At 48.5% G+C, this 14,185-nt stretch overlaps 1 protein-coding gene across 2 annotated transcripts; it reads right to left on the reverse strand.

Annotated features, from left to right (window-relative positions):
• Positions 1-1,498: 1,498 nt before the first annotated feature.
• LOC109781112 (E3 ubiquitin-protein ligase WAV3) lies at positions 1,499-6,980 on the reverse strand. 2 transcript variants are annotated; one of them, XM_020339694.4, is made up of 3 exons: positions 6,548-6,933; positions 3,827-3,935; positions 1,499-3,707 (listed from the first exon to the last, which is right to left on the reverse strand). In XM_020339694.4, exons 2-3 carry the CDS (start codon positions 3,842-3,844, stop codon positions 1,785-1,787), a joined length of 1,941 nt encoding a protein of 646 aa, XP_020195283.1. In that variant the 5' UTR covers positions 3,845-3,935; positions 6,548-6,933; the 3' UTR covers positions 1,499-1,784. The 2 variants fall into 2 exon arrangements, with proteins under 2 accessions (XP_020195283.1, XP_020195284.1); XM_020339695.4 differs by lacking the exon at positions 3,827-3,935 and having other exon boundaries at positions 6,548-6,980.
• Positions 6,981-14,185: the final 7,205 nt, after the last annotated feature.

The raw sequence follows: 14,185 nt of genomic DNA on the forward strand, positions 1-14,185 counted from the left end.
TCGGGGGTCACCGATATTGTACCGGGACCACCGGAAGGGTTCCGGGGGTCCACCGGGTGGGGCCACCTATCCCGGAGGACCCCATGGGCTGAAGTGGGAAGGGAACCAGCCCCTGGTGGGCTGGTGCGCCCCCCATGGGCCTCCCCCTGCGCCTAGGGTTGGAAACCCTGGGGGTGGGGGGCGCCCCACCTGACTTGGGGGGCAAGTTTCCCCCCTTGGCCGCCGCCCCCCCTTGAGATTGGATCTCTAGGGCCGGCGCCCCCCCACAGGGCCCCTATATAAATAGGGGGGAGGGAGGGCTGTGCACCCCAAGCCCATGGCGCCTCCCTCTCCCCCCGTAACACCTCTCCCTCTTGCTGAGCTTGGCGAAGCCCTGCCGAGATCCCCGCTGCTTCCACCACCACGCCGTTGTGCTGCTGGATCTCCATCAACCTCTCCTTTCCCCTTGCTGGATCAAGAAGGAGGAGACGTCTCTCGCAACCGTACGTGTGTTGAACGCGGAGGTGCCGTCCGTTCGGCGCTAGGATCATCAGTGATTTGGATCACGACGAGTATGACTCCATCAACCCCGTTCTCTTGAACGCTTCCGCTCGCAATCTACAAGGGTATGTAGATGCACTCCTCTCTCTCGTTGCTAGATGACTCCATAGATTGATCTTGGTGACACGTAGGAAAATTTTGAATTATTGCTACGTTCCCCAACATTGTACCCACATGCGGACAGTCGTGGCACTGATGTTGCCGTTTATGCCCCCTATGACCGGCCTTGTGGTAGGACGTTGGGGTAGGTGGGGTGATGTCAGCCTCCCCTCCAGTCTGTGGCATCCACATGTTTTGACGCCATTGAGAGGTTCGGGGAGGGATGTTGGGGAGGCGCTCGGGTGGCGCGCTACTCGGTAGGCTCGAGGCAGGTCTCCTGGCGGCGGTGATGGTGTGCTTCTCGGTCGTGTGGCTGGCGAGAGGTGTTGAGGTGGGTGGCCCTCGCGTCCTCTCTGTTGGCAAGGGAGGTGCCCCAAATTGGGTTCTGGAGGTTTCAGCTTTCTCACCATGGCTGACTTTGCCCCGTGGTGACTCGTGGAAGCAACCATATGAAGGCTCCATGCTTCAGCACCGATGGCGACGACACCCACGGGTGCCGCTCTCCTCTTGAGGACGTTGTCGCAGCTTCGCTTTCCCTCTCAGGTTACAGGTGAAAGCATTGTACGTTCCTTCGAACGTGAGGATGGTGACGCTTTGTGTGTTTCCCTCCTGAGGGCGTTGTCGTAGAACTAAGGTGACGTTGGTCGTGGCATTGTGTAGTCTCTAGAAACTCCTGTATTCTTGTTGTCGTGGCATTCGTCCCATGTATGTTATCTCATTTTTATGTTCTGCTTGAGGGCTTCTTCAATACCTTTTATTGTTTGGCGGTGTGCTTTTATATATAAAGCCGGACGGAAATGGTAAACCACATATAAAAAGCAAGAGGAACTCTATCTCAAAAAAATTAATTTTGACAAGTAGCATCACAAATAGTGCAGAACATGAGATTAATTTTGTCATTTCGACTGTTAATTACACTGTTCGATATTATTCAGAAAAATAGCAATACAGTTTATACAGTTGTTCAGAGCAGAAAGCCAGTTCAGAGAACTCTTCAGAGCAGAAACAAAACAAATTCCTACCTCCAGAACATTATCAGAATAAAATTAATCTTTTGTAAAACAAACTCCAGATCGAAACTTCATCGATTTGTAAGCTTTGTATAGCTACTGGATTAATCTGTGGTGAACAATCTCAGAGAGCTACTAGTTCAGCTCCTTTGGGACCGTCGGTTCGGAGCCATGAGCTCCCTCTGGCGCCCCAGGCTGCCGTTGCCCGCTCGCGGCAGACGCCTCGCGCGCCCTCCGCGACCGCAACAGCATGGCGAGCATGGCCGGCGTCGCGTACGGCAGCGTCGCGGCTTGCTGCGACACCTGGTGCGTGGCCGCCGTTGTCGTCACCGCTCCATCTTGGAATGCAATCACCGACGGCAGCTGCAGCTGCGATGAACTGCCCCGTTGCTGCATGTGCGCGCTCATGCCGGCGAGCATGGACGCCCGCCCGGAGCGCGCGTAGTCCTGCCGGCTCGACACGCGCCTACGCATGTCCCGCAGCTCGATCTCCAGCGCCACGATCATGGGGTCCCCGCTGCGTGCCGCGTCTGACTGCGCCACCGCTCCCCGCCGGTTCTCGAGGATCTCCACCGCCTCCTGGTGCCCGCCCCGCTCTGCGGCTGCCCTTGCTGCCGCCATGTCCTCGGTGGCCTCAACCCGGACGCGCTCCCGCTCCACCTCAACGGAGCGTTCTGCGTCCACCGCGTGTTCTGGCCTCGCCACCACCGTGTCCTCTGCCACCACGTTGACTTCCGCGCCGGCGGCCGCGTCTCGGTAGAGGCAGCTGACTTTGATTAGAGCAGTGAGATCACCGTCCGTTTCTTCAGCTCTCGGTACGACCAAGAACAGCAAGAAACGCCTCTCCTCGTCGGCGTAGAGTTCGCCGACTACAATCGACGCAGCCCGGCCGTCCTCGTTGACGAGGCTCTGGTAAAGCCCGGACTTGACCGAGCCCACGCGAACTCCGGGATGCAAGCACTGGACGGCGACGCGCGCCTCTTGGACCACGACGGAGAGCAGCCCGCCGACGCACTGCGCGAACGCGTCCTGGATCACGGCCTCATTCTCGATGAACGAGAACGTGCCGCCCGTCACCTCGGAAACGGCGTGCATCGCGGCCGCGTCGTGGTCGTTCCCAAAGCCGAACGTGTGGACCGGCGTTGCCCGGTCGCCGGCACCGGTGCCCGTGCGCGCAAACGATGGCGGAACGAGCGCTGCGTAGTTGGGTAATCCCCTCCCGAACGCCTGCCTCATAGGGGTGTAGTTGTCCTGGCCGTCGGAGAGGAGAACGACGCTCGAGACGCCGTTCCTGTACCGGCGCTCGTCGAGCACCCTGGCGGCCGTACGGAGCCCCTCGGCGACGTTGGTGCCGGTGCGCGCCGTGAGGGACTCGACGGCGCGCACGCACAGCGCCTTCCCGGCGTCGGACATGCGCGTGAGCCTGGTCACCCGGCGCGCCCTGGACGAGAAGGACACAACGGAGAGGCGGTCGTCGGGGCCGAGGATGTCGATGACGAACCGCATCGCCTGCTTCAGTAGCGCGAGCTTGCTCCCGTGCATGCTGCTGCTGACATCGAGCACCGTGACGAGGTCGACAGGCGCGCGCTGTGCCGGAGCGCCGCCTGCCGCTTCGGCGCCGGAGCCGGTTATCCCGGGAGCCTTAAGGTGCACGAGCACGGCGAAGTTGTCGTCAGACGAGTCTCTGGCGACGGCCGAGTAGTGGCCGTGTGTCTTGACGACCACTGCCTCGTCGGACGCAGCGCCTGCTTGTCGCCGGCTATCAGGCGGCCCCACCTGTTCGTCGTCGTCGAAGACGACCGGATCCTCGGAATGGGCGCGTACTCGCCGAGGCTGCACGACATCCACGGACGGCGGCTGCGTAGTCGGCATTGATGCGGGCGGTCGCACAAACGGCAGCTCGCGCCATTGCGCGTTGCAGAGCGGGCAGAGGAGGTTGCCGTGCTCGACGCTGGTGGAGATGCAGTGGAAGTGGAACGTGTGGGAGCACTCGGCCGTGAAGATGGCCTGCCCGCCGCCGGCGCCCATGCCGCCGAGGCAGATGGCGCAAGGATTCATCTGCGTGCAAAGCAGATAATACAGAACGCATTAGTATTTCAGAAGAAAATAATGGAAGTCTTCATCGACATACGGTGAGCGGAGCTGCAAAACAAAATCAGAACGGACAATTCATTCACCTGCTTAGTTCCTTCCATCTCTCGGCAAGCTGCTAGGAAAATGATACGAACAAGTAAGCGGGATAGTGATTGAGCCAGATGATTCGTCCGCGAAGAAGCTGCTCGGAAACTGATACGAACAAGGAAAGCAGGATGGTGATTGAGAGCCGGATGCTTCGTCGCGAAGAAGCTGCTCGGAAATTGATGCGAACAAGGAGGACTAGTATCTCGTAGTGGTTGCCACGTACGGTGACCTCGATCCTAGTCCTATGGCCTAAACAATGGTTTTCCCCTTTCATTTTTTATATAAGCAGCGTGGACATGTTTGGAAGAGTAAGACAGCTCAACGGCTAGCAAATCAAAGATGCTTGAGCAAAAAGTACAACTTCTTATTTCAAAGGCTTGTTACTATGACAGTTTTTTTTTTATTGTAGATGCATGTATGCTTCATCCATCTCATCTCCCATACTTCTTCATCTCGTCTCTAAATTTGACTCCATTGTATCTTTTGAGCAGAAAGTCCAAACTAAGTTTCCTTTGTATATTTATATTCGTTGTGAAGAGAACTTTTGAACAAGACCACAGTTGAATACATTTGATAATTTTTAAAATTTTAGTATGTTTCAAATATTAAAACTTGGTAGTTGTAATATTAAGTTTTTACCGAGTTCATTTGCCTTTAGGGTTTAGGGTTTAGACCTTAGGGATTGGGGTTTCAGTTTTATTTTTTAAAACTTGGTGAATTTATCATTCATGAAACTTGGTGAAGTTCTAAAAAATTGTCAAAATGCATTCAAGACTGTATTGTTTCAAAGCCCTCGTCATAAGGAACACGAATATGTAACAAAGTATAAATTGAACTTTCGGTTAAAAATTTCAGAAGTCAAAGGAACAAAATGCATGGGAGGTAGGATGGGTGAGGCATGTCATCTCTACCAAGAGATCGACGGCATGCCCGACCAGAATGCTTCCTCGTCGATAGTAAGTGACCTCTTTGAATCGCATGCGACATCGTTGTTATGTTGTAGCGGCGGTTGCACGTGGTTATTCCTTCATGAGTGGGCCTTCTGATGTAATGTGACTGTTGGTTTTACCTCTATTTTTATGATGGTTTGCTCTTACTGCTTCGCGTGTGTGCGCGCCCATGTTATTGTTGTTGTGTTTATTGCATGCTCTGGTTTTATAGATAATGAATAAGAAATATTCAGGTGGGAACTTATTCCCCCCGCTGATCATTATATATAAAAAATAGCTCTGCAATGTGCTTCGAAAATAGATACTCTAGTTATCAGGATAGGTGTGACGTAAACTGAGCAGATGCTTCCTCTGCAAGGAAAGAAGAACACTATTGAGATATCGTAGTGGTTGCTACCTGTTCTGACCCTAACTCTTGTGTAAACAAATACCAATTGAATTTTGGAGAACTGTTACCTACTGTCTATTGAATTGGTCGTTCCATGCTTTGAAGAAAATTGGTGCTTGCATATGTCAAACGGGAATAAACTGAACATTCTCCACAAAACGGCCGCTTCCTTGAGAAACGAAGTAAACCACCGTATGCATACACACTCATATACTCATTCTGTTACAACCTCCGATTCGTCTAAGATTGATCCTGGCCAGCAAAACATACGACATATATATCTTTGATATTGTTTGCTTTGAGATTGCTCATCACATATGCCATGTGGTATATATGACATATCTTTACCTAATAATAAAAGGGCTAATGCTTCTGCCCGTACGTCGTAACAAATACTCCCGAAGTTACTATAAATTACCCATTATGCCACCCATAAGTCAAGAAGACGATTCGTTTTTTTATAACGAAGGCTCAAGAAGAGTACGGCTTTGAATTAACAAAGCCATCAACCGGCCAGGAGTACAAGAACAAGACCACCACACAACATCGGCCAAACGATATAAGGGGGCTGCAAGAATAGCTTACAATGCTACACCTACAACCAGCAAACAGAAGATTACATATGAAGAACTGCTAGTTGAGGAGAAGCCCACTACAGAGAGGCACCTAAAACGACTACGAGTGAAGCCTCAAGGATCAGCAACCGGCAGAGGAGTCGAACACAGGACTAAAAACCAGGGATTGGAGATGACCCAACACCTGCCTCCTCTAACATCGAAGGGGATCCCTTCCCCTCGCCTAGGCTCGAAGGCGTCGCACTGTCGAATGTAGAGACGCTCACCCGAGAGCTAGAGCAATGGTTGGTCTCGAGTCTGGGGCAGCCACGACGCACGACCACAAGTCAGAGCACACACACATCAGCAACACCACAGACACTGAAGGAGACCGATAGTAGAGGGTAAGCCGCCGGAAGAGTCGCCGAAATGAAGGAGCTATCAAGCCACAGAGACTCGACAGATACCAGCCGCCCACCTCCAAGCTGCTGCACACAACCCAAAGCACTAATCTTCCCCCAGGCGGCGCCTCCAAGGAGGACACGACGCACCTGGCACCACCGTCGCCCATCCAGCCGGGATTCGAGCTTTCGCCCGGGAAGTTTGGCCGGGGTGGGGAAGGGAGCCCACAACGGCGACTGCAGGGAATAGAACCACGCAAAATGGCGCCACCGCCGCCGCGCTGGAAAAACCAAACAGGGGTTTCCCCCGGGCTCGTCCCGCACCACCAGTTCGGGGAGCACCCCGCCGGCACCAGATCCGGCGGCCTGAGGCCCCAAATCGGGCGAACCAGCGGAGGAAGAGAGCAGAGAGGAGGAGCCTGACCTTCAGATCTGGAGCGGAGGAAGGATAACCTCGCCGCGCCGCGACCGCTACCCGCCTACTCCTCACTGCCCGAGCAGCCGAGGAAGCCGGCCCGCACCTCCCACGCACGCCGCCAGCCGAAGAGACGGCGCCGCCTCACCGACCGGGGCCACCGCCCTGGATCCGGAGTCCTTCACGAGAGCGTAGCGACAAAGACCTCGCCGCCACCGTCATCGGCAGCCGCACAGGCGCTGCCCCGCGACCGCCTCGGGTGACGGCAAGGGGGGGGGGGGGGGGGGGGGGGGGAAGGATGGAGAGGGGCGGCGCCGGGGAAACCCTAGAGGCCCTCGAGCCGCCCTGGGAGGGCAGCGCGAGGGAGGGGATAAGCTCCTCGCAATTGGCAAGATGCGCGACAATGCCCCATTTTTGTTTTTCAAAGTCGTCATCACACTTCGTTGTTTTCTACGTGAAATAACAAAATAAATAGCACACCCACAAGCAGCCCAGTGGCAAACGCCTACCTGTTCCACCCAAGTGATCAGGGTTAGATCTCCAGCCTCCTGACCTTTTTTCTGGGATTCCTATTTAGCGCCACAGGCGCCGGTTTTAGTTGTTTCCGCAAACCTGCGCCTGCAGCACTCCCACGATGGGCTGGCCCATGTAGGGTTTCTTCTCTGTGTTTTAATTCCGCAAAAAGAAAGAGACACTCTTGTGGTGATTCAAACCCGCGCACCTCTGACCAAGTTTTGTTAGAGTAACCACCCCAGCAGGATCTGCTCAATGAGAACTTTCTCTTTTATTTGTTATATATTCTCCCGTTTACCCAGTTTCCTTCCTTTTTTTTCATTTTTTGTTTTCCTTTTTTCGTTTTCAGTTTTCTTTTTCATCCTAGTTCGTTGAATTATTTGCAAATACGTGAAATTTTTCTTTTGAAATTTGATGAACTTTTTTCAAATTTGTGAACTTTTTTTCAAATTCGGTGAACTTTTTTGAAAACTGACGAACTTTTTGTAAATCTGATGAACTTTTTATCAATTTTGATGAACTTTTTATTCAAAATTATTGACTTTTTTCGAATTAGATGAACTAGTTTTCCTTTTCCGTTTTCTGTTTTCTTTTTCATCCTGGTTCATTGAATTGTTTGCAAATACGTGAACTTTTTCTTTTGAAATTCGATGTACTTTTTTCAATTTTGTGAACTTTTTTTCCAATTCGGTGAACTTTTTTGAAAACCAATGAACTTTTTGTAAATCCGATGAACTTTTTATCAATTTCGATGAACTATTTTCAAAATCATTGACTTTTTTCGAATTAGATGAACTAGTCTTAAAATTCAATGAACTTTTTTCAAAATTGATGAACTTTTTTTCAAAGAACCAAAAGTTTACGTTTAAATTCAATGAACTTTTTGGAATCTTTTATGAACTATTTTTCATTATTGATGAACTGTTTTCGGAATCATTGAACTTTTATTGAATAGGGCAAAGTATTTTTGCATGTTCAGAAACTTTTTCCGAAATCTATGAAGTTTCAGTTTTTTAAAGGAAATCATGTAACAACGGCTTTAATAGCTTTTAAAGGTTTTGTGCTGTTCTTAATCAGTTCTAACCGTACGTCCGAGTGGTTAGCTGAACATAGTACACTGTGTGGGTCGTGAGTTCGATTCACTGCCGTGCCGCTATTTTCTGGATTAGTGTTCGCGCCTTTTTTGTGCGGTGCCCCTTCGTGGGCCGGCCCACCCCGCGCTGTAGCGAGCGCCGCATCTCCTAATCGGCGCCTGCAGTGCCGACTAGGAGCTCCCCCTTTTTTCATCCTTTGCTAACGCCAATCCTCCCCACTTCAGTGTTCATGGGCCGGCCCATGTGCAGGGCTTGACTCCCTATTTTTTTTCATTTTTTTCTTATTCTGTTTTCTTCCTTCTTTAAACAAATTCGGGATTTCCAAATTTTAAGAGTTGAGAGTTTTCAAAACATGTTTGAGAAATCATAAAATGTATGCGAATTCAAATAAAGTTTAGGAAATCATAAAATTTTCGCGGATTCAATTTTTTTGGTGGTTTTACAAAATTGTTCCCCGCCGTGCCGCTATTTTCTGGATTAGTGTTCGCGCGTTTTTTGTGCGGTGCCCCTTCGTGGGCCGGCACACCCCGCGCTGTAGCGAGTGCCGCATCTCCTAATCGGCGCCTGCAGCGCCGACTAGGAGCTCCCCCTTTTTTCATCCCTTTGCTAACGCCAATCCTCCCCACTTATGTGTTCATGGGCCGGCCCATCTGCAGGGCTTGACTCCCTATTTTTTTCTTTTTTTTCTTATTCTGTTTTCTTCCTTCTTTAAACAAATTCGGATTTCCAAATTTTAAGAGTTGAGAGTTTTCAAAAACATGTTTGAGAAATCATAAAATGTATGCGAATTCAAATAAAGTTTAGGAAATCATAAAATTTTCGCGGATTCGAATTTCTTTGGTGGTTTTAAAAAATTGTTCGCAAATTATAAAAAATATTCCTGATTTGAAAAAAATGGTTGGGAAATAAATTCAAAATAATCGTGTATTCAAAACATATTCGGGAATCTGAAAAATGTCAATAAAATATTAGAAAATGTTCACAGAAATTTTAAATTTTATAATTTGTTCCCTAATTAAAAAAACTCATAGATTCAAACCAATTTTGTTGAGTAAAAAAATGTACATGATTTCAAAAACTATTCACGCATTTCATAAAAGTGTTCGTAAACACAATTAATGTTGGTGATTGTTTTTTGAGAAATGTTAAAAATGTTCGTGATTCTTTTTGAGAAAATCCAAAATTTCAAAAAAAAATGTTTGTCGATTCGAAAAACTGTTCACCAATTCAAAAGTCTTATATGTCTAGGATTTGATTAGTTTTTCAAAGTCTTTATATGTGTAGGCGTTGGGAGTCGTTCGTGGTCGGTGAGATTTTTTTTTAAGTTTTAAACATTCCCTTGCACAACATAATGCAAGTGTGGCGTGCAGTGCAAGCTCATAGCCTTGGGATTTACCACATTGAATGCATTGTGATCATGTGGACATCGCGACCATCATCAGCGAGGGTGGGAAGAAAAATAAGTGGCAACATGATGAGACACCGTGTTAAAATTGAGGACGCTCATATGTAAGGGTATTGAGTCATACTTATTTTGATTGCACATAAATTTTTTTGCCTCCTGTTGCAACGCATGGGCATATTTGCTAGTATAATATATAGTTTGCTAGTCAAATCAATAGGGCCTCCGAGAATGGGGAGCAGCCACCCCTACCCCCTATCGATAAGGCGCCATCGTTGACCCGTAAAGCTGACAGGCACCACAACTGCCACGTGCGAACCGGCCATTTGCCTTGCCGTCGTCGTAAGGGCATTGGCCCATGGCCTCCTCTGACAGTGGCGAGGGGGAAGAGGGTGACAACGGCCAGAGTTTGCTTTAACATCGGTGTACTTTTCTTGTAGCACCATGTTTTGGTCGGATTTGCTAATTCTCAAGAAGATAATAGGAACACCGATTTGTTTTGAGGTATGGTATCTTTCAATTGACCGAGTAATAATTAGTTAAATATCAATCGACACTAAGTACCATCCATATGATGTTAAGAACTTAAGATAGGTGCAAGATTTATTTTTTCCGAGCTTTGAAAACACTGCAATTTTGTTACTAGATGAACAAAAATTATAGCACAATGACCCTTTTTTTTGCGGGGGGACCTTTTATTAATGTGTATGGACATAATTGTAGAATCGATGAATCTTAGCCGACTAAGCGCTAATGTTCCTTTTATTACCTATAGTTAAATTTACTCATTTTATTACTATGATTATACATCGAGAGGATAGCGATCATTGGAAATTTAATACGAGTTGATAAGTTAAGGGAAACGCTAGTGTCAGCCGGCTGATTTTCGTTGGTCTATCCGCCCCATCTTCTTCCTGACGCGTGTCCCCGTGGGACCACCGAACGCTTTTCTCCTTGTAGCCTTATCTTGAGTTCTCCACAGGTCCTCATCCACATGTTTTGGCTTGACCTTCTTCTTCCCCGTGCAAACTTCATTCATATTTTTCCAAACACTACATTTCTACGCTGTGTTGCGGCCCACCATCGCAGCTCCGACTCTCTCCGACCACCACAATGCACCATCATCGCCGCTGCTACAAAACACCAGTGGCAGCAGCCATGGAGGAGGTCGAGGTGCGCACATCACCTTTGGAACAAGTTTCTGCAACAACAGTGTTGTTGCGGAATGCCGGCAATGAACGATGACTGTGCCAGATGTAGCGGGAGATGTTGGAATTTTCGCAACAAGGATATTGTTACAGAAAATAAGACACGGAGGTGTGTTTGTAATTTTTGCAACAAGGTTCTTGTTGCAGAAAATTAAAGAAGAAGAGGTTTTTGCAACAGAGGACTTGCTGCAGGAAATTAGTGAAGAGAAGATTTCGCAACAAAGGTTTTGTTACAAAAAATTAGAGAAGATGAGGTTTCGCAACAAGAGTATTGTTGCAAGAAATTAGAAAAGAGAAACCGACGGGTTCGCGACTCACAATTAGACGGCTCACGAGGCGGCGGATCTTTTTGAAAGATCGGCCGGCCGACGCATAGCACGCCCCATAAGTTAAAGACTCCATAACTAAATAAGATAATAGTCAATCGAATAGTCCCAAGACACTTGTTTATAAAAACAAAAGATTGTATAGCAACTACACGAACATGTTGTTAAACGCAAGCCGATTAACAAATCGAAAGCCTACAAAATATGTTAAAGGGAGATCCATGGATATTTCACCCGCAAAAAAAAAAGAGATCCATGGATATTTCATAGGTGATAATTTAAAGACACAATAGCTAGATAAGATACCACAGACCAGTCGATCGAGTAGTCCCAAGACATTTGTCATAAAAACAAAATATTGTACGGCAATTACACGAACATGCCGTAAAAAGCAAGCCGGCACAAATCGAAAGCCTACAAAATATGTGTTAAGGGAAAGCTATCGTCTAGCACTACTTCAGCGAAGGGAACTCGTTGGTGTCATCGAGGCTCGGCGGCGGCGGCGGAGGAGCCTGCTGGGGAGCCGGCGGCGCCTCCACGCCTTCTGCAGGGGCCGCCTCGTTCATGGACATGCTGGCTTGCTGCCTCCTTGGCGCCCCGAATCTGACCGACATGCCGAATTGCTGATTCCTCGATGCTCCGTTGTAGTTGTTGTTATTGTAATATCTACCTTGCTTTGCTGCGTCCTGTACCTTGCTGCTATCCGCCGAAGCCCCTGCGCTCTTATCATCACCGGAAACTCCATTGTTCGCCTTCGCCTTCGCCTTCGCCCTTGCCTCCGCTTCCGCCTTTGCCTTGGCCTTGGCCTGTCTCTCCCGCTGGTTCTTCCTGATCATGTAATCCCGTGCAGAAGGGTAGGCCTGGCCGAGTAGATCCTTGGTATGATCGGCGGCCGGCGTCGGCTTCTTCTTGTGCTTGGCCGCAGTCACCTCCTGTTTGGCATCGGCGTCGTCGAAGTCGGGGACGAGCTTGTCGCCGGGATCGTTGCGGTCGAGGAGCGCGAAGAGGTTCACGCTGGGCTTCAGTCCCGCCATGTCGGCCGGGTAAGCAAATCCTGCTGCTGCGGAAAACGCTCGACGGCCCGTCGACGAGATCGAGCGATGACTTGCTCGTTGGTTGCTGCTGTGCGATTTGTGGACTTCGAAGCCGCGCAACAGGCGTGTATATATACTACTCGGCCGCTGGTACAATAGCTTGGCGCGCTGGTACGATCCGAGTCCAATTATAGTTAGATTTAGTCACGACACCAACTCGTGCTGGGTCTGCACGTTGTACGAAGTGGAGAAGGACTCGAACAGGGGCGTCTGGTATGACTTGGTTGCAACAGTTCGATTGGGATTCAATTTCCGGTGTCTACAACATGATGATAGCTTGGCCTCTAAAGTTGGAATCATGAAAACTTTCTTTTCAAATGTTGTATTCTACCCTAAAAAAAAATGTTGCATTCTATTTGCGGTCACAGGAGGCACATGCACGGACCTGTCTCCTAATAAATCACATGCTAGCTAGCTAGAAAGATGGAGACCAGTAATAATTTTATATTCCTATTTTTTTTGCAGGATAAATTTAAATTCCTATTAAACTCACCGTCGCGTGTGTAAATATGAGCATCAAGATTTGAATGAGTACATCGATATCCCACGACTCTTGCAATCAACAAGAGCTGACTCATTTAACATGCTAGAAACATATTACTCCTGGCGATTGGGTTTATAAGTCGGGCATGTGTCTTTAGATATTAAGTTTGACTAGGAAAGTATGTAACATATTTTTCAAAAAATATATATTTAAGATTTGTTGTCAAATGAAGGTTCTAATCATATATTTTTTTTTGTCATATTATACATGTTTTGTTAGTCAAACCGAAGACCTGAAAATCCAGCTCTGATGAGGGGCTTCACTCTGGAGGAGGATGATGGAAATGGAGGAAATCAACAGTAGAGGATAGGAAATGGGGATGATGGAGAAGAGGACAAGAACTAATGTCCGATTGAATACGAGTATTTGCCGGAAGTCTGTTACACTTGCGGGATAACTGGACATGACGATAGAGCCCATGAGATCAAACGGAAGAAGGGTGAAAGCACGCAATTTGGGCCATGGCTATGCGCGTTTATGCCAAACCATATGAGTGAGATGGACAGGGGCATTGGAGTGAGGGCCGTTCTAACTCTGGGAGTCACAACGGTGGGTCATGCACAATGGGTATGTGGAAAGTGAAGAAGGGTAGTGCAGCAAGGCCCCGTCTTGGCGTATGAGGGCACAAACACATGTTCTGATGGTAAAGGTCCGGGGAAGGAAGTAAATGAGACCTCTAAAAAAGAACCCACCATCTGCCTGCAAGGGTACTGCCAAGGAGATCGCATTTACCGAAACGGCTGCAAAGGAGAAGGGAGGCATAATAGATGTGTCGAAAAAAGGAAAGAAAGGGGATGTTAGTGGTGGCACGAGCACCGAGGTCATGCAGAAAGCCATGTAGATCGACATATGGAATGAGGATAAGGAGAAGGGTGGGGGCAAGATGGACTATAATAAAATAAAGGAGGTGAATAAAAACAGAAAGACACTGGTACGTATAAGAAGGTGAAGGGGAGGAAGGTGGAGGGACTGATGGAGAAAGGACAAGGCGAGATGTGAGTTGGGTGGTAAGAGGAGAGCAGAACAAACATATATTGATAGGGAGGAGGAGGATACAGTGCGCAGAAGCAGTGGATGTCGAAAGAAGTGAGGGCAGACAACATGCACAAAAGTGAGATTGCTGGCCATATGGACAGCTTGGCGCAACCCAATGAAGATTATCCCATGGAACTGTCGGGGATTGGGTCCTAGGCCAATAGTTCGTGGTCTTCTAAAGCTTCAGAAGAAGCAGGACTCCGATATCCTTTTTCCGTCGAGACAAAACTTGACAAGGAAAGTATGGAAAAGTTCCGTAGTATGTTGGGTTTGCAACATATGTTACTGCAAAATAATAATGGCAAGATGGAGGCTTAGCGTTGCTATGGAGGAGGGGAATAAGTGTTACTCTGAGATGGGCGGAGAGAATGCATATTGATGTGATTGTGCAAGAGGGCGATGGTTTCAAATGGAGACTAACATGAATTTAC

Source organism: Aegilops tauschii, chromosome 2 (genome assembly GCF_002575655.3).
Source record: "Aegilops tauschii subsp. strangulata cultivar AL8/78 chromosome 2, Aet v6.0, whole genome shotgun sequence".
Lineage (NCBI taxonomy): Eukaryota > Viridiplantae > Streptophyta > Magnoliopsida > Poales > Poaceae > Aegilops > Aegilops tauschii.